At 34.4% G+C, this 18,819-nt stretch overlaps 2 protein-coding genes across 3 annotated transcripts in view; one reads left to right on the top strand and one right to left on the bottom strand.

Annotated features, from left to right (window-relative positions):
- The window catches only part of LOC121735293 (mitogen-activated protein kinase kinase kinase 7), a 31,451-nt gene extending 29,196 nt beyond the window's left edge, over window positions 1–2,255 (top strand). Inside the window, exon 10 of the mRNA XM_042126069.1 lies at window positions 1,911–2,255. Within this exon, the coding sequence (XP_041982003.1) occupies window positions 1,911–2,006 (96 nt within the window). The 3' untranslated portion in view covers window positions 2,007–2,255. The remainder of the gene's footprint in view (window positions 1–1,910) is intronic.
- Window positions 2,256–8,003: 5,748 nt separating this feature from the next.
- LOC121735236 (polypeptide N-acetylgalactosaminyltransferase 5) overlaps window positions 8,004–18,819 on the bottom strand; it is a 42,779-nt gene continuing 31,963 nt past the window's right edge. For both annotated transcript variants that reach the window (XM_042125990.1, XM_042125989.1), the window contains exons 11-14: window positions 15,553–15,651; window positions 12,157–12,291; window positions 11,011–11,177; window positions 8,004–10,255 (exon numbers count right to left, since the gene is read on the bottom strand). In XM_042125990.1, coding sequence (XP_041981924.1) covers window positions 11,022–11,177; window positions 12,157–12,291; window positions 15,553–15,651 — 390 coding nt within the window. In that variant the 3' untranslated portion in view covers window positions 8,004–10,255; window positions 11,011–11,021. The remainder of the gene's footprint in view (window positions 10,256–11,010; window positions 11,178–12,156; window positions 12,292–15,552; window positions 15,652–18,819) is intronic.

The raw sequence follows: 18,819 nt of genomic DNA, 5'->3' as shown, positions 1-18,819 counted from the left end.
AGCAAATTAACAAATACGCCAACACCCTCAGAATACAGTTCATCACTTCAAGTCCGCCGCGTCCATTATCAGTATTAGATCAAAATATTATATATTCTTTTTTATTAAACAGATACTTTGATCTCATATAATCTATGACCTGCTTGAGTTTATTAACTCAAGCAGGCCATCGAGTATATTGTCCCTCTCAAACTTTAAATCTTCTATAGACAACACCATTGATGCTTCTTCGGCAGTGGAGGCATCAAGTGAATGTTCTACGCCTTCCTCGTTAAACGGTAGAAAAAGACGTCAGTTAAATATTGATCTAAAGAAAAGGCGATTGAGAAATAAAGACACGTGTATTGATACGAGACGTAAATTACGACAAAATTTAGGTAAACAATTACATCAGTCCAGAAATGGTAAATTGCAACCTGCGTAACATCATATCCCGGCATTTGCAAGTTCTCGCGAAGTTTTTCTATTAACTTATCTTTGACCGGTTTTGGGATCTCTGTGATCACGAGAAGCAATTGAGAAATCGTTGAAATAAAATTTCATTTTGTGTTCTAAAAAATCGTATGTACCCCTCCGATGGTGTAAAACGTCCGGCGATGCTTATGATGTTATAATGAACCCATCATGCTTACAAGTGCCAAGTACAAAGACTTAATAAGCCTCTGCCTAAATTATAATCATTTACAACATAGTTCCTGTACTGATAATGATACTGAATAATTTTTAAATTAGTTTAAAATAATTAAAGTATTGACACAGAATTTCATTTTTGTTGTGAGAAAATACGATTTTTACGAAAGTAAATGAATGATTCCTAAGTATATCCATACTAATATTATAAATGGGAAAATATGTTTATTTATTTATTTGTTTGTTTGTCCTTCCTTCACGCTCTAACGAAGAAACAAATCGTATTGTTTTTTGGCATAAACTTAATTGAAAGGATGAAAAATAACATAGGCTACTTTTGGTCTTGGAAAAACATCATGTTTCTAAGGGAGCTTACGGGAATATTTGCAATTTACGCGATTTTCAAATTCCACGCGAGCGAAGCCGCGAGCAAAAGCTAGTATTTCATATTTTAACTCCCTTCTAAATCGTGTACCTTGCACCGAATCGACAACGTAGAAAAAGATATCTACGCAATTATGTTCTGAACTTGGTGTGTTTAAGATGTAAAACGTTTAACTAAATATTTTAATAATATAACATACTTTTAATAATAATTTTAATAATATAAAGTGTTACACTTTACGTAGTTACTGATAATCGTACTAGTAATCGGTAAAAATACTTCAATAAATATAATTTTTAATTCCCACGTAGAAACGACCAAGTGGTAGTTAACTCAGTTGTCATATTTTCAAGCGCAATGTAGATGCAGACAACTACAATATCTCGTAAATTAAACATAATTAGAAGAAATTAAATATACATGTGGATTCATTAATAAATAATGAAACAATGATGAAAATTTCAATAAATTTGATCGGAAATTGACAAAATGGGAGCATTTTTTCCTATTATGCGCTCTCCTGAAAAGTTGCTGTTTTGTAGATGACTCTTTTTACTTTGCACCCGTCGATATTAGTTCGATGCACTCCTTCACCATATAAATTATAACTGTGCAAAATTTCATGCACCTACGTTTCCCCATTTTTTATAAAAAGGGTTACAAAGTTTTTCGTTCGCGTATTAATATTATGATAGTGACTTTGATTTTTATGTATTCAAAAGATCAGTTATCTAATGTGTAAGAAAAGTAAAAAAAAATAGTTATTGGTTATTTGAGGTTTTCTTCTGATGGTTATAAGGGCTGGATTAATAATAGTACAAAAGCTGCTCTAGAATAAAACTTACTTAATGTGTTCAAGATCATATTTTTAAAACCTTTTTATTTCTAATTTCAGGACTCATTAATAAAATTATACAGCACGCTTAAGAAACAACTGGCGAGAACGGACAACGAGAGTTGGCTACTACCGGAGGAGTTGCCGCACGAGTGACGCCGCGAGTGTGCACGCACCTTTACGGGGCGCAGTATGCACGTACCTTAATGTGCTCGCACCTTCACTATGGTGTTGTGTATTTTACCTTTACGACGTGCGCAGTGTGCACAATTCTGACAAAGACATTTCCAATTAGGTGAAAGAATTGTGAAGAAGTTGAGGATGGCTATGAGTTCCCTTCATGAAACACGTCATTTGTGTTTTGTATTGAATGTAGCACTAATTCAATTAGTAAACTGACTACGCCTTTTAATCGTCAGAAAAGGACAACACCAAATGACTTCATCTCTTTCTAGACACAAGGTGATTTAAATGTTCATTAATCAATAAATCATATAAGCATGTCATTTCATAAACCTAAAATATTAGGGACCACTTGAAAAGGGGATTCCAGTTACATAATAGCCATCAACTTAACCAAAGAGTATTATGTCCATACGTAGACAATAATTATGTACTTACCTCGTTTGTAAAAGTGCAGTGCAAAAAGGAGATAAAATAAGTTTGATCTCAAGTCCAAATGAGTCTTCTAGTTACTTGCCCATAAAGGTTATTATCTTGTGTGTACATTCTTTACTCCTTGATAAATTAAATTATTGTTGCAAAAGAGGCATTGAAAAATGTCAGATAAGGCAAGATAGTCTATGCAATAAGTTTCTTAATACGCAAAAGAATAACGTATTTGCCTTATCTTAACCTTTTGCATATTTAGTCATTTACCGAATTCATATGATTTTGTAATCATTTGTTACTAATCTTAGATATAAATTATGTATTAACATAGGTATACAATAGCGTCTCTAGTAGAAATATTATGAATTTACTTTAAGGCAAGGTACTTTTTGTTACCGTAATGTGTGCGCAGTTAAGACCAGATACGCATTGGCGGAAATCTTATTTGTTTCATATTACCTAGCCAAATGGCGTTTAACGACACCTTTTAAAAAAAACGTTCAAAATGAATTAATATGATCGATTGTGAATAATTTATCATAATACTAGCACAGTATAGCAATATTAGTCCCTACAGTAACGAAACGCCTTTGATGTCGCACGATGCCGCCACCGAAGACAGGTACCGAGCAGATATGCCAGGGTTGCCACGAAACGGGAAATAAAATAAAAATAAAATATTGTGCTTGTAATGCATCTGTTTAATCATAACCTTTAATCTGTTTAATCAGCGTGTTATATTTATTATTTACATATTATTATGTCGTACTGCCAGATATTTACGTGAAACTTTATGTTTAGATGATTTTAATTCTCTATTTAAAAATTTAATTAACCCATCAAGCCCCATAAGCTCACCGATGAGCGAGACACAATAGAATAACAATAGATTTCCAAGGATCCACGAATCACGATCGAAGGATTAATAATGAAGACGCATTCGAAAATATAAAATATCCAATCATTAATCACACGTCAGGTGTAAGAGAAGCACTTCAAAACCAGGGATGTCAGACGTACCAATTTCTTGGTACACATACCAGGTTTTGGTTCCACGTACCATGTACCAAGACTACTCGGTCCTTGTACGCAAAAATACCAAGATTGGCCCTTGACCGACCAAAATACACTGACCATATAGAATAACCGGCAAATTTCAAAGATGCATGTAAAAAAACATTCCAATCAGATTTCCTTAATAATATGTATAAAACTTTTTTATAGCAAGCAGTCTCGTTAACAGTTGTGTTGTGTGTAAAAATGTTTTTTTCGAAATCTCAATTTCTTTACTTCGGACTTCTTTTCCATTGTTTGGTTAAGCATACGAACCCTCGTTTCTTATAAAAATCTTCGTTATAAATTTATACCCGAATTATGCAGTATAATATAAAAAAGATAATGCAGTTCAAAATGATATTTCTTCCGTGCGTTCGATGATTACTGCCCTCTATTAACAGTAGGTATAAGTACGAAATTAAAATATTAATTTTTTTTCACTGGGATGCGACTTCCGACACAGTTTGTCATCAGTGTTCGCAGGGCTGGAGCGAAGCACAGGCGTACCAGTTTTCAGCCAGCTCGATACAAGGATTTCCAAGTGGCCGTCTAACATCCCTGTTAAAAACTCTTATTACGTGCGCGGTAAGGGCGGTCCAAAGGACAAAATGTTACACTTGGTGTGTGTACCTAGCTAGGTAGGTACTAATTAGTATGTAACGGAGTGTTTGACAGATTTTTAATTTATTCTATATTGTTTCTCTCCTTGTTACACTTCTTACAACGTAAACAATAAAACAGAGATGCAAATAAATGCCGCCAAGGCCAACACAATATTAGTGTAAACTGTGAGCCGATATTTATGAAAATTTAAATCCTTTTTGTTTTTTGCATCAAATTTACATCCGTACACTGAACATTTATTATAATATCCCATTGTTTATAAGTTATGGTTTTACAAGTTAGAACACAAAATTCGTAGACAACGCGCCAACGTCACCCCTGTGGGCGCAGGTACACAAACTTCGCGAGTTTGTGTACGCGGGCCCGCGCCGCCCGCTAGGCCGGCCGGGCCGGGTACCCCTCTGTTGCTCTGCGCAAGTACATTCGTTTCACTACTGTAGGGATATGTCATATTGCTATACTGTGATACTAGCTAGTATTATGATCCCGGCAACGTTGTTTTGCCATATAAAGTATTTCGCCCATATTATTTTATTGAAGTGACTAAATGAATACAGCACCATGTCAACGTCCATCACTATCCCGTCACACAAACAATGGTCGCCGTAAGTCTCGAGTTGTAATAATTTACTATTATTTATTCAACAAATGCACTTAAAGTACCCAGTAGCCGATTCTCTGCCTAGTAGGCATATAAAATTTGGTGGAAATCAGTAAAGCCGTTTCGGAGGAGTACGGTAACTAACATTGTGACACGAGAATTTTATATATAATAAGAAAAAAAATGGTTGTAATGGACGGTAGTTTGACGTGACAACTACGAACTGAGCCGATCATGCCTCTCTCGTTCGTGCCGCGTCTCGCTTGTGGAACGGAACAATCTTTTTCGTGCATGCAGCCCGTAGTGTATATATATGCGTGGGAGAGCCATGCTTCGGCACGAATGGGCCGGCTCGACCGGATAAATACAACGTTCTCACAGAAAACCGGCGTGAAACAGCGATTGCGCTGTGTTTCGCCGAGTGAGTGACTCTACCGGAGGCCCAATTCCCTTCCCGATCCTCCCCTTTTCCCTTCCCTTCCCATCCCTACCCTCCCCTATTACCCTATTCCCTCGTGAAAGGCCGGCAACGCACCTGCAGCTCTTCTAATGCTGCGAGTGTCCATGGGCGACGGAAGTTGCTTTCCATCAGGTGACCCGTTTGCTCGCTTGCCCCCTTATTTCATAAAAAAAAATTATCATGCCAATTTCAACCGCAAAATTTCAAAGTAGAGCGTACCGTAGGTGCGGATTTTAGAACACAATATTGAAATAACTGTAAAATGGGCGCAGAAGTTGCTTTCCATCAGGTGACCCGTTTGCTCGTTTGTCCCCATATTTCATTAAAAAAAAAGTATCGAGTTATTAGACGTTGTCACGTCAAAAACAATTACATTATAATATTTTTTATATATACAAGTGTTAATTTTCAACGGTTTTAATCTTTCAACTGTTTTAACTAGAGACACTATTCCTAAAGATGTCGCTTTAGGCGGAAACTATTCGGTTTTCTAAGCACGTTTTAGTGCTCTGTGTTTAAGATTAAAGTTTTACTCTGGCCCTTACTGATAAAAAAATCCACACTTTAAGACGTAGGTTACACGCTCTGTTTCTCATCAGTTCAGTCCATTAATCTGGTAAGATTGACGCAAAACTGGGCCTGTACCACGAAATGGTTTTGAGACTCAAAGAATCGTACGAGAATGTTGCGTCCTACTGTAACAAACGTGAAATGACGTTGTTAGAGCAGGACGCGGCATTCTCGTCCGATTGTTTGAGTCTCAAAACGGTTTCGTAGTAGGCCTACTGCACGTCTAACCATTGATTGACGGACGGACATTTCTTTATTATATACTTTTTAGCCATCAAATTGTCATCAGATTGATGAGATGATCGTGTAAACCTACGGCTATGAGATGTATAAAATTGTATGTTTTGTCATTTTCTGTCAAGCAAAGTTTTGCAATGAATCGACAAGGACAAAAAACCTAATCCTTCCATACACAGTGATTTTTATTAGTAAGGTTGGAAGTATTTATGAAAATTGAAAAACTTATGTTGTTTGTGCTAAAAACTTTCAATTGTAAAGTTTTAAAATATTGTATGAATGTAATGTAAGATAGATAAAGTATTATAAATTCGTTAAGTTTATTATATTTAATATTAAAATACTTGGATGTTTTATTTATATTCAAATATAGTTTTGAGTTAGAATCTATATAAATTAGTAACTAAGCCAACCCTCTATTCACTTCTAAATACGACACAAATGCCCGCGGCACCGCATGCGACATCGATCTTGCATCTCTGCTAATAGTTGGGGAGGGGAAGGGGGATTTCGGGACAAGCTCGAGCGTGTCAGATCAAGCTTGTATAGGCTTCCGACATGTGTCTCGTTATCATGGTATAGAAATCAGATTTCTCACGTGGTGGGTTAATTTTTTTTAAGCCTGTAGCCTGTATTGTTTTTTAAGCCATTTTAAAATATAAAAAAATAAAGCTTCATATTTTCCTAACTAAGCTTCGCAGATATTTTAGTTTACACTTAACTAAATGATTTAGTCCTTGTTGTCTAAAACATATTTATAATTTACCTAAATAAGCAATTTTCTGAACATATTTTCTTCTTCAAAACATTAAAATGGCTGCAGTTTCTGAACCCACCGCTAAAATAAAAAACGCTCTTATTATTTTTTTATCAGTTTTACCGAATGTATACCTACTTATAGGTCTCTATGACGCTCGAGTGACTACACAATTAGCACCTTCCCCTTCACTTTTTATAGTAGTGGACTATAAAAAGTTCGCGATTTGTCTAACTGACCTTTAGAATAGATAAGTAACTTAGCCTAAGCGGGCTCCTAGACGATAAATTTTATTGCGCAATATCACACACAATATATTGAACAACTTATTTAACAATAATATTGAAAGGCGGGCCCGTTCAATATTGGACAGTCAATAATATTGCACAATCAAATTGATCGTCTAGACTCTAGGGGCCCGCTAAGAGTAAATGAAACAAAATAATCAGTCGGAATATCTGTCAGTTTTAATTCTCAACCTTGTCTATTGGAATGAATGTGCTTTAACAATAAAATTATCCGATTTGGCACCTTATATAACATCAAACAATACCCAGAGATTCATAAATAAATATAATAATTCTCATCATCACGTGGACGAATGTTTAGGTTTCTTCATGTGCCATTTCTTGTCTCTTTCACTCTATTTTAGATGAAGGAGACAACACTACCGGCCTCATGAAATAGTCAATCAACAATGTATTTACATAAAACATTATGCAATAAAACTATTTTACAAAATAAATCGCGTAGTCTGTAACACAATATAATATGTATATAAACTAATATCAGTATTTGTGATGTTAAAATATAAATGCCGATGTCTTCTTTCTTAAATATATAATTATACGATAGTTCTCTATCATTCATAAATAAATATTTTAATAAAAAAATCAGACAGTTACTTAATAATATTTAACACAAAATAATCAATTTCCTAAAAGCAATCTGTTAGCTGCACATTTACCTCTGTCCCACTTCAAACGTTTTAAAAACTTCTAAAAATAGTGAAAGTATTCTTATTTCTTGTTGCGTCAAATCACTTATATCTTCATAAGGTCCATAAAATGTGCAGCGCTTAAAGTAAAATAAAAGCATTCATAATGTAAATAGGAATTATACAAAATGCAAATATTTCAGCTAAAACATAAATCATCCAGTATTGCAATCTTTAAAAACTGGAAATAACATCAAATACAGTTTCAAAATATCAAATAGAAGATTACACCTCGCCCCTCGGCTAAACTATTGTGGTTGTATCGTGAAATAGTGTTTGGAAGTTATATTATGGCAATAAAATATGTGCCTCTACGTATAAGATATGCCTTTTATACTTGCCTAAATACTTAATATCAAAAACATTACATTCGTGACAGCTATACTATTATTAATGCATTTAAATTCGTACATAAAATCGCAAAATTAGAATATAGAGTATTCAACTTTTGTCTATGTTCGAGGCCGTTGGCGCAAAAGTGGTGTAACCCACCAAAATTATTTTTTGAGCACCTGTATTTCATCGTATTTTTGCAGCTATCCTAAATATATACTTGATGGATAATAAAGAAATATTTTTGCACTAACGGCCTGATAAATAAAACCTATGTGAAATTTATTAGGTCGTTCCTTATATGCGACCCAAAACTTCACACTATAAATTTACAATATTTAGAGAAACAACTTTTAAATATATACAATATATACCTTACTCAAGAGTCTAGAAGACAAAGTATAAAATATATAACTTGGGATATTCAATATTTAAAAAATTTATTGCTCGATACAATACAGTGAATAAAACTACGAAACTAATAAATATTTGAGGCAAATGTTAGGCAGTTGGTCTATATGACACTAGTGTGCCGCTCGCTAGCTTCACTACTCAGTTCTAATCTGGTTCGAGTAGTAAAAAGAATAAAACAATTTTACACTAGAAGACATAAGCCACTCGGACTCTTGATAAAATTTAATAAATATTATAGCTCATAAAAAGAAGACAAAAGAAGGCATATCAATAAAATATTTCTAACTAATCAATTACTATTAATTGTACAGAAGTGGACGTCTAATACAACTGAATATTGTTTATTCTAGTTCGAGCACTAAAAATTTCTGACAGTATGAGTAAACTTGGAACTGTTAAAAAGTAAAAATCTACAGTCTGAAGTTAGCCACGTTGCCAACTTCAGATGGAAAACTAAGTTGGAATAAAATTATCGTGTTTTGAGATTTGAAAGCTCACACATATTTTATAATCTCAATTTATGTCTAAAATCACGAACGTGGTATTTACAAACAATATGAAACACTGGCCTACCAAAGTTACAAAGGTGACCAACAAAATAAGAACTCATTTCTACGTTTAAACAAAGTTAATACAGTTGCAAATAAGATTTATAAAATTACTATTAAATGTCTGTTTCGATATTATAATCTCTTGTACGCGAACTACAGCTACCTTGGTTCTATCAACATGTAAGAAACTTAAACTCACTCTATTTCTCTACTAAATATTTGTGACTTTGATTAACGCTCGTGTTTCATCTCAACAACAAATATAATCTCGAAAATAATTGCCATCAACGCATTTCAATAAAATCTAGCAAATTTCATAAATATGGTAGAGCCATAGTGTGACATGTTCTTTAAGTTAATATTGAGAACGAAAACCAAAGAATACATAAATAATATTCTCATTTTACAAAATTATATTCAATCAAAAAGTGATTTTATAGAAAAAAAAATGTAAAACGTTACTTACATCACTTTGGCTCTACCCGTCTACGATTTATATCTACGCAAATTCCCAAATCGCAAATAAAACTCACTCTATGTCACACCAAACACCTAAGTTTGAGCAAATTTTAGGAAATAAAACATTACAGCGCTTGTATTGTCAACGATTCACCTGGGGTCAGTCTACTAACGACATGATCATTATGACGCCATTATGATTGGATTATGTCATTTAAAATTTTACTAATTTTATATCACTTTTATGCTATTTTAACATCTATAAAACTTCATTCTGATATTTGATAGGATCCAGTCCGGATTCTATCAAAAATCAAAATAATCTCATATACGTCTAACGACCGATTTTAGAGGCCAATCAGAAAGCAATTTTGTTGTTTTTGTTGTTTAAGACTGCTTGGGCACTGTATGGTTATAGATATAGACTATTATTTACCATAATGCCACCATAACGAAAATGTGAAAGTAGACTTTCACACTTCACACACAAAACAAGAGAGAGATACCAATTTCTTTATATTTTATCAACTTAGTTCTTTAATTTTAAAAAATCGGAAGGGTAAAGTGAGCTTGTTTAAATGAGCAATGATGTATATCTTTGCTGTTAGCACGTCTCTCCCATTTTGTGTGAATCTCACCATATACTCTAGTAGATATAAAACTTTAGATACAGTAAAGGATTTAAATCTTTAATAACGACAGGGGAAGACTGTTATGGTCTATCGTTGTCGAACCTGAAAAAAGAGAAATAAGATTATGATTTTTCGTATTTAATAACGTATAAACGTATTTAATATTTATACGTATATAATAATTTTAATTTTCCGAAAAAGTTGTACTTTATTTTATTGTTAAACTTATTCAGATATAATATATTAACGTAAAGCGTTGCGTCAATCCGCTATCATAGTTATAAAGTTTAATGGCGAGTGACAATTCTCCGTTGCGACTTGCAACGCACGCACGCGCCGCCTCATTTTAGAATTCGTTGTATGAAATTAGGTAAACCCTGTAATGATAGTTTAAGTGTGTGATGATGAAATGATGTGAAACCTCGCACATTCGTCCGCACCGTACACGCCGCATTTCATGAACTATGCGGCGTGTACGGCGCACACGGTGCTGACCAATGTGCAGCTTAACGCAACCTTTGCTGTCACTTCATTTCATATCCCTCATTTCGTCAACACGTGGCCGTCGATGAAACGCATTTTAGTATAGCATAAAAATATGCATGTAAAACGTCAAAACGTTGACGCTGCGGCTCACCACAACGCAACGGTATTATGTAACCTCGCATTTAATCCTTTCTGGCCTTAACACACGAATTTCTACAATCTAGATAGTCAAAACGCCTTTAAACGCCCACAAATGCCCAAGATAGATACTCGTACATTACCATTTATAAAATGCGTCACAGACCGCACAGTTCGCCGCCGCCGGCTGTCCGGACACATGTCGGTATCGGTGTGCTGTATGTGGTACTCACCATGGCGGTCACTAGCTGTGCCGGCGCGCCTGCCACTTGAAGTCGAGCGCCATGAGCCACTGCTGTCCCCGCGAGCGGTCGCACGCGCGCAGTACTGGCTTCCACACGTCCGCCGCCGCCGGCTTGTCCAGGCACATGCCCGTGTTCGTGTGCTTTATCGTACGAGTCTGAAAAAGCACAGTTTGAAATCAATAATAATGTTACAAAAATTAAACATATTTTAAATACTTTAACAATCCTTAAAGACAAAAAAAATCTGAGTAAAAAAATATAACAAACACGCAAGTACAAATACTAAAATATATTCTTTGGTAGTTTGAAAAGACGCAACAGACATAGAGAAACATATAAGTAATAAAAAGAATAGTGAATACATTATAATTCTGATGAGTTTTTCTAAATACGAAAATTCTATGTGCCACAGATAGGTGGCGCTAAACAAAAAAGAATCGCGCTATAATTTATTACTTGTAACTTTTTAAGGTCCACAAATTTTGAACCTTCTGGTAGAGTAGCCCTATTTAGACTATAGTACAGGAATGGCGAACCAATGGCACGCGTGCCAGAAGTGGCACGAGACATTAAATTTGGAGCACGCTACTGATCATAAAATTATTCTAGTGATTATTATACAAAAGCGCAAAGTTAGGCTTGGGTAATTATATTTTAAAATACGCATAAGGCACGTCTATGACATACTAAAGAATTCTTCAGAAAAGTGAGACGTTGACAAGGAAAGGTTCGCCATCCCTGCTATAGTATCTTCCAATATCTTTATAATCTGCTAGAGTTATACTGCATGACTGGTAAGACATGTTCAATACTCGAGGACGTGATATTTGGCTATTATATTAGATGAAAAAAAACACTTAATCACTTTGTCAATGTAGCTTAAAGTATTATTTAATATTTACCCAACGCATGGACACCGCGCGTGGGAAGGGTAGCAGCGCGGTTTCTTTGATGCGCACACCACCGCGCCGGCCGCATAGCATAATTTACTTAGTGTCCATGATTCATTCAACAAAAATTAAGTACCTAATTTTATTACATAATTAAAATGAGAATCGAGTACAGAGTACTCTCCTTAAGTATTAAACATGTCTCACCAGTTATGCTGTATATCTCTCTCTCTCGTTTACTCACCTTAGTATCATACGTCCACTCCTGGTTGCCGTGCATGCCGTGACACCGTATGAGCTTGATGGGCCCGCGCGGGTTGGCCGCGTCTAAACAGTTGTCGTCCGACATTATCTGTTTACGCTTCGTGTATGCGAACACCTGCAAATTTAAAAATGTGAGGTGATGCGTCAAATTTAAAGGTTAGGAATTGCATCTCTGCTTCTGTAATGTTTTATAGCGCTACAAATCGAGTCTACAATATGATATTGGAACGAAGTTCCTTATCGCGCGTTGCGAAAGGGGGTTAGACGGAAAAAAATAAGACCAAGAAGTTGTAACGACACTTTTTGCCACAGACATAGATCAAGATAGATACCGCATGTGTATGTACTTCGCGGTGCTTTTTGCTATAGTTGTAAGCCATGCGGTAGCGCGTGTTTCTCTCTCTGTCTCTCTCTCTTTTTTTTTTGTTGAGTGTACATACAGGCTTTTTTGTACATATAAGAAATAACTCCGATGTCCCTTGTCTCTTGACACCTCACAAGTATTTTACTTAATTAGTTGAGACCCAAATTTCACCAACCTATGTTTGTTGAATCCTAACGAGGCATTACTTAACGGAGCTTAGAAAATTAAACAGACTGTTAAAATACTTATGTCCCACAGTAAAAAATTAACAGCGGATTAGTAAATGCAATGTTAAGTGTACAACTATCAATTCGTTCATTCTTGTTATAAAGCGATGAAATTGCAATGTGCAAGATTAATAAGACATGTTTGCTGCAATGCGTCACTTTCTTCCATAATAGTATAATAGTAGATAATTCGACCAAATTAAAATATCACTGATCGCATACATTTGTTACGGTATAATATAGTTCTTCTTAATTTACCTTAGATAGTATAATTTATATATAGTATAATTTACCTTACATAGGTTAATAATTATTATCTGTCAAAGCTGAAAACATGAATAATAATACATCTTTTCATCTTTTATTTACTTATTTCGGTTTGGTAATTTTGATACAAGTTAGTATATTTGCGATGTCAAGGAAAATCTGAAGGCTGAATTTTTGACAAAGTGAAAATAAATAATTATTCATAACTATGAAAATCCTACTAATATTATAAAGGCGAAAGTTTGTTTGGATGTATGAATGTGTTTGTTACTCTTTCACGCAAAAACTACTGAACGGATTTTAATGAAACTTTACAATAATATAGCTTATACATCAGAATAACACATAGGCTACAATTTAAACCGACTTTCAAAATGGGGGAGGTGTTATGTTCGTTTTCTTATATTCAACGATTACTCCGACGTTTGTTAACCGATTTTCAAAATTTTTCTTTTGGTATAGAGGGTATCATCCCAATTTGGTATTATATTCACAAAAGTGGTGATCTGATGAAGGATCCATAATTAATCGAGGGAACTCCTCAAAACTTATAGGAAAATATGTGGTGACTTCGGTTTCGTGAGAAGTATTCTAAGCATATGCTTCCAACAAGTAAGATTTTGCACCGAGATATACCTGGTATGTCGTGGTTCGGAAGGTGCTGAGAGAACTCCTGATTCTTTATAGATACAAGTTTGGGAGTTTCGGCGTTGTTTTAAGAACAGAAAGCATAATATGCTACTATGCAAATTACATTCATCATCATCATCATCACTACCATATTATACCATTTCATAGTCTTTTAGATCGAGACTCGAGTTTGTCAAGCGATAATTTAAAAAAATCTATACTTAATATTATAAACCTGAAGAGTATGTTTGCTTGAATGCGCTAATCTCAGGAACTACAGGTCTGATTTAAAAACTTATTTCAGTGTTAGATATCTCATTTATCGAGTAAGGCTATAAGCTATATTATATTATATTATATTATATTATATTATATTATATTATATTATATTATATTATATTATATTATATTATATTATATTATATTATATTATATTATATTATATTATATTATATTATATTATATTATATTATATTATATTATATTATATTATATTATATTATATTATATTATATTATATTATATTATATTATATTATATTATATTATATTATATTATATTATATTATATTATATTATATTATATTATATTATATTATATTATCACGCTAAGACTAATACGACCGAAGAAACTCAAGAAAATGTGGGAGAAACGGGGAAATATTTTTTATGGGAAAAAGTACGGTTTCTGTAAAATTTCTAATTTACGCGGGCGAAGCCGCGCGGGACATCTAGTAATTAAGAGGATACACCAGGGGCTAGAGAAATGAAAAAAAAGTACGTGTAATATCTATAGCTGTCTCCCTTACCTCACGCGATAGAGACAACTGCAAAAAATCCAGAAAATCAACGATTCGATGTCCCCTGATTCCTTCTCCAAAACTTAACCGATTTAAGTAATTTTTTCACTAAAGATTAAAAAAAGGCAAGAGCTGTGTTCCTATGTTTTGCTTTTTTTTGTATAATCTAGCTAAATCTGTTTTCTGGACGTTTGAACACAGCTAAAAATCTGGCCATTTTTTTGGGTTTTTGAACGTTCATATCTTATTTAATAATTAAATTATGAAAAAAAAGAAAACGTAGGGACATTGTATTAGTGGCCGTAGATATTTAGGAAAAAAATGATAACTCTACTAGCATTATCCAGGGAGGAAACAGGGGACAACGTTTGTATGGAAAAAAGGGCGGTGTGGACTCCTCTTAATAATAAGAACGTAGCGGAAACATGGCGGAAAGACTCAAAAGTCAAAACAAATTCTTTTATTGATATTGCATATTATTGTCTATGAAAGTTGTTATTTTGACTCATATAACAGCCTGTTACATATTTAACGGACCTCCATAGCAGGAATTAAATTTAACACCGTGTTAGGTGATTTAACATGACATTAGGGCATGGTGGAACGCTCGATAGCTCTAATAGGCCGTTAACTGATTTAACAAGTCATTATTTATTTAACATTGCTTGATGAAACTGGGTCTAAACGTAATTAGTTAAACGAAGTCTGTGCAAGATTTCGTTTAACTAATTACGTTGATAATGGCCAAAGTTATCAAGGGAGGAGGGACGTGCTGACGATGAGGAATTATACCTTTTTCTCTTTCTTTGGGTATCATTTAGTTACAACAGAACCATAAAAAGACAATAGTGCCAGGACAGGAGCGTCCCGATTTTGAAATATAAATGATTATATATTATAACTTTTACGTACTGTGTTCTAGTCTTCATTCATATACATTCAATCATATTATTTATACTGTTATTGCAATACACAAAAAACCAACTATAACATGTAACTTTAGTATATTACCATATCTGATCCAAATAAACATCATTAATTCATTTCATTCATTCTTTTTTTCATTAATTTCATAAAACATGAACTTACCTGGTTACCACCCATGCCGTGGCAGTATCCCATGCCGAGTGGCTGACCGGCTTTCCCGCCGAGTGTGTCCAGACAGTTCGACGTCTCGGCGTTGCGGATCTGAAATACGAATACATAGTTGTTTTAGTCCAGTTACCTATACACCAAAAACTAAATAGTCTAGGAGATAGAGCCATCTTCTGTCAGTTTTGATTATTATTATAAGGAGAAATTAATATTATAACATGAAGATGTTGTTCAATAGTCAGATTATAAAGTAAATAGTTATGGTCTGATATATCATTACTTGGCTGCATAGTACCTTATAACAACTTATACAATATGTATATTTACAAAACATGCCATATTAAATTATAAAAATGTGTATGCACTCTTTTTTTTTTTTTTAATTTGGAAAACATACAGTGTTTTTTAATTTATAGAAGGCTGTATAAAATCTAGACACCATTTACACGTTTTCACATTTAGAAACTAATTAATTACGAACGCTTACAAAAATTTACATAAACTCACTTATAGAAAAATTATAGCTTATTAAAAGATAAGTACAGACATTTATAATTATTATTAATTTTGAAATATTTAAATATTCAAAGATCAGTAATTAATATTAAACGACAGTCAGAGAACACCGTCAAACCAATGCTTAGATACAAGTCTTATTGTGCCGGTAACCGTTGAGTTAAATATGTCTAAGTCAAAACGTTTGTGCAAATCGTTAAAGCTATTACAAGATCTTATAAAGAAGGAATTTTTTCTATAGTTTGTGTGGGAAAAAGGGATGTAAAGGGGATTATAAGAGGACATTCTGGAAGATCGATTGGGAACTTTGATGTTAATTTTAGAAAGTAGGAGAGGGGAGTCTATTTTATGTTGCGCGATTTTGAGCAGCATCGAGATGTCCGTTATTTGACGTCTTAGGTGTAAAGGCAGGAGGTGGTATCGCCTGCACCTGGACTCATAATTTTCTCTCTTAAGACTATTCTCTTTTAAGACTATCCTCGTGGTTCGGAACCATAGAGCCGGCTCTACTTTAGTTAATTGATTTCTTTGTATTCGCAAGTATCGGTCGTTGTTATGAACTCGTTTCACGGACTTATCGCCTCTCGATAAAATCCGTATAGTTTTATTATAGCGCTCCACTTCACACCCAGTTGTAAAGGTACGGTAAGGAAATTAATTATATTTTTTAACCCTTAACCACCTGTCATACGTCTCACAGACCCCGCTGATATTATTTTTGTTAATATTTTTGCGCCGGAGTGTTGTATCGACTCGTTGGCTTTTGTACCTTTTTCCTGCGCCCCTAGCTATCGCCCAACGGCTCGACGAGGTTAGGCATGCATGCATTTATCTTATAAGGACTTGCGGGGGTCTGAGAGACCCCTGTCAGGAGGTTACGTAAGTTTTTTCGATTGTTATTTTTTATTGTTTTGGAAGTAATGGCTCTTAATTAAGTTCTTATTGAGCGTTGGTTGGACCAAGGCCTGACAGATGATGAAAACATACCGAAGGACGAATGCAGCGATGTGGAGCCGGTCAAAATTAATCATATTGTATTGGAAGATAGTTCATAGTGGAGCGTCTGATTCCGAATGCGAAGAGCCAACTGCAGTGCAAAGAAGCTATACAATATACATCACAAAGTTATATTCCTTTGGAAAGTGACCAAGAGTTTTCATTTGAGGATGATGTACCAATTAGCGGAAAATCGATCTAGACCTAGGAAGAATGTTTATTTAGCCAAAAATCACTTTAGTTGGTCATCTGCCCTGCCTGAAATTGCATTCTAGTGAACTTATCTGTGCAGCTACATAGACAAAAGGTTGAAAGCAGTTACATGTTTATCGAGAAACTGGCTAAACAGTTTACGAGATCGCTTAGGGCACATTGTGAAAGCAATGTGAAACTGTAACGTAATATGAAGAATCCTTCAGATTAACTTGACTCTCCAGCAGATATCCCATGCTGCAGCACTGATGAAGAGTGATTGGCAATTCGTAAAAACTGTTCCACTTAAGAATATTAAAAAAACATAAAACACAACACATGTGTTTTGAATGCTAAGCTCCTATTTGCCTCGAATGCTCAGACAAGATCTGTCTTCATGGCCATAAAAAGCTCTAAGTTTGGAGCCTGCAATTTTCTAGAATTAGTAACTATAATGAGTTTTATTATTTTTTTAAACTTACTTGTTAATTTAATTATATAAAAAACGTAAGAATAATTTCCTATCAATTTAATCTTTTTTTTTTTAATTATTTTGTGAAAGTGTTAGTGAGTAAGCCAATAACACGAGATTGTACCAAATATGCTGTACTATTTGAAAAATGTTGATATTCAAGTTTTTATTTTGTAAACAAAGAATTTTTTAAATTAATATTTCCTTCCCCCTTTTTATTAACCCTTTAGCCGCCAAGGTCGGAATAATCCGACAAATATTTTCGTGCCCATTTCGCCAAGGTCGGATATTTACGACCAGTACCACTACTCGGTTAATCTGCCTTTTTTGTTTGATAGCACTGTATTATATTAAAATAATGTTTATACTTGGTAAATAGTTAACGAAGTAATCATTTACAATTGATTACATTTTAGTTTCTTAATTAGAAGACCTAAAAATAATGTCTAAAGTTAAATAAATTACCGAAAATATTCTTAGAAAAGTGTATTGATGTCCAACGCCCGAGTCGGAAAAATCCGACAGTAGGGACGGGACATAAGCAATGATTTACAGTTAATACAAAAATCCACATAAATTAAAACATTTCTGTTTTTACTACCTAATCCATACTTCCATACTAATATTATAAATGCGAAAGTGTGTCTGTCTGTCTGTCAATCTGTTACCTCTTCACGCCCAAACCGCTGAACCGATTTTGCTGAAATTTGGCATGGAGATACTTAGAGTCCCGGGAAAGGATATAGGATACTTTTTGTTCCAAAAAAATATACGGTTCCCGCGCGATAAACGAGTTTTGGCGCAACGGAGTTGCGGGCATCATCTAGTCTGCATTCCCATCCCTAGCCTGCATGTTTAGAAACGAATGTTGTCAGCACACCCTGCGCCACGGTCGGAAAAAGACGACCGCTTCTGACGTCATAAGCGAGTGCCGCCTTCTAGAATTTTCCACTAGTGTTAGTTAGTTAGTGCTTATGATGATGCTATCGATAAATGTGATTGTAGTAAATACTTAAATTAGAAATAAAATTACAATAAATTACAAAGTAACGCTTTCCTATCTGTCTGTCTGCTACATTTAGATG

The sequence above is a fragment of the Aricia agestis genome, chromosome 17 (assembly GCF_905147365.1).
Source record: "Aricia agestis chromosome 17, ilAriAges1.1, whole genome shotgun sequence".
Taxonomy (NCBI): Eukaryota; Metazoa; Arthropoda; class Insecta; order Lepidoptera; family Lycaenidae; genus Aricia; species Aricia agestis.
The sequence above is the reverse complement of the archived record's forward strand: the minus strand, read 5'-3'. Positions and strand labels throughout refer to the sequence as shown.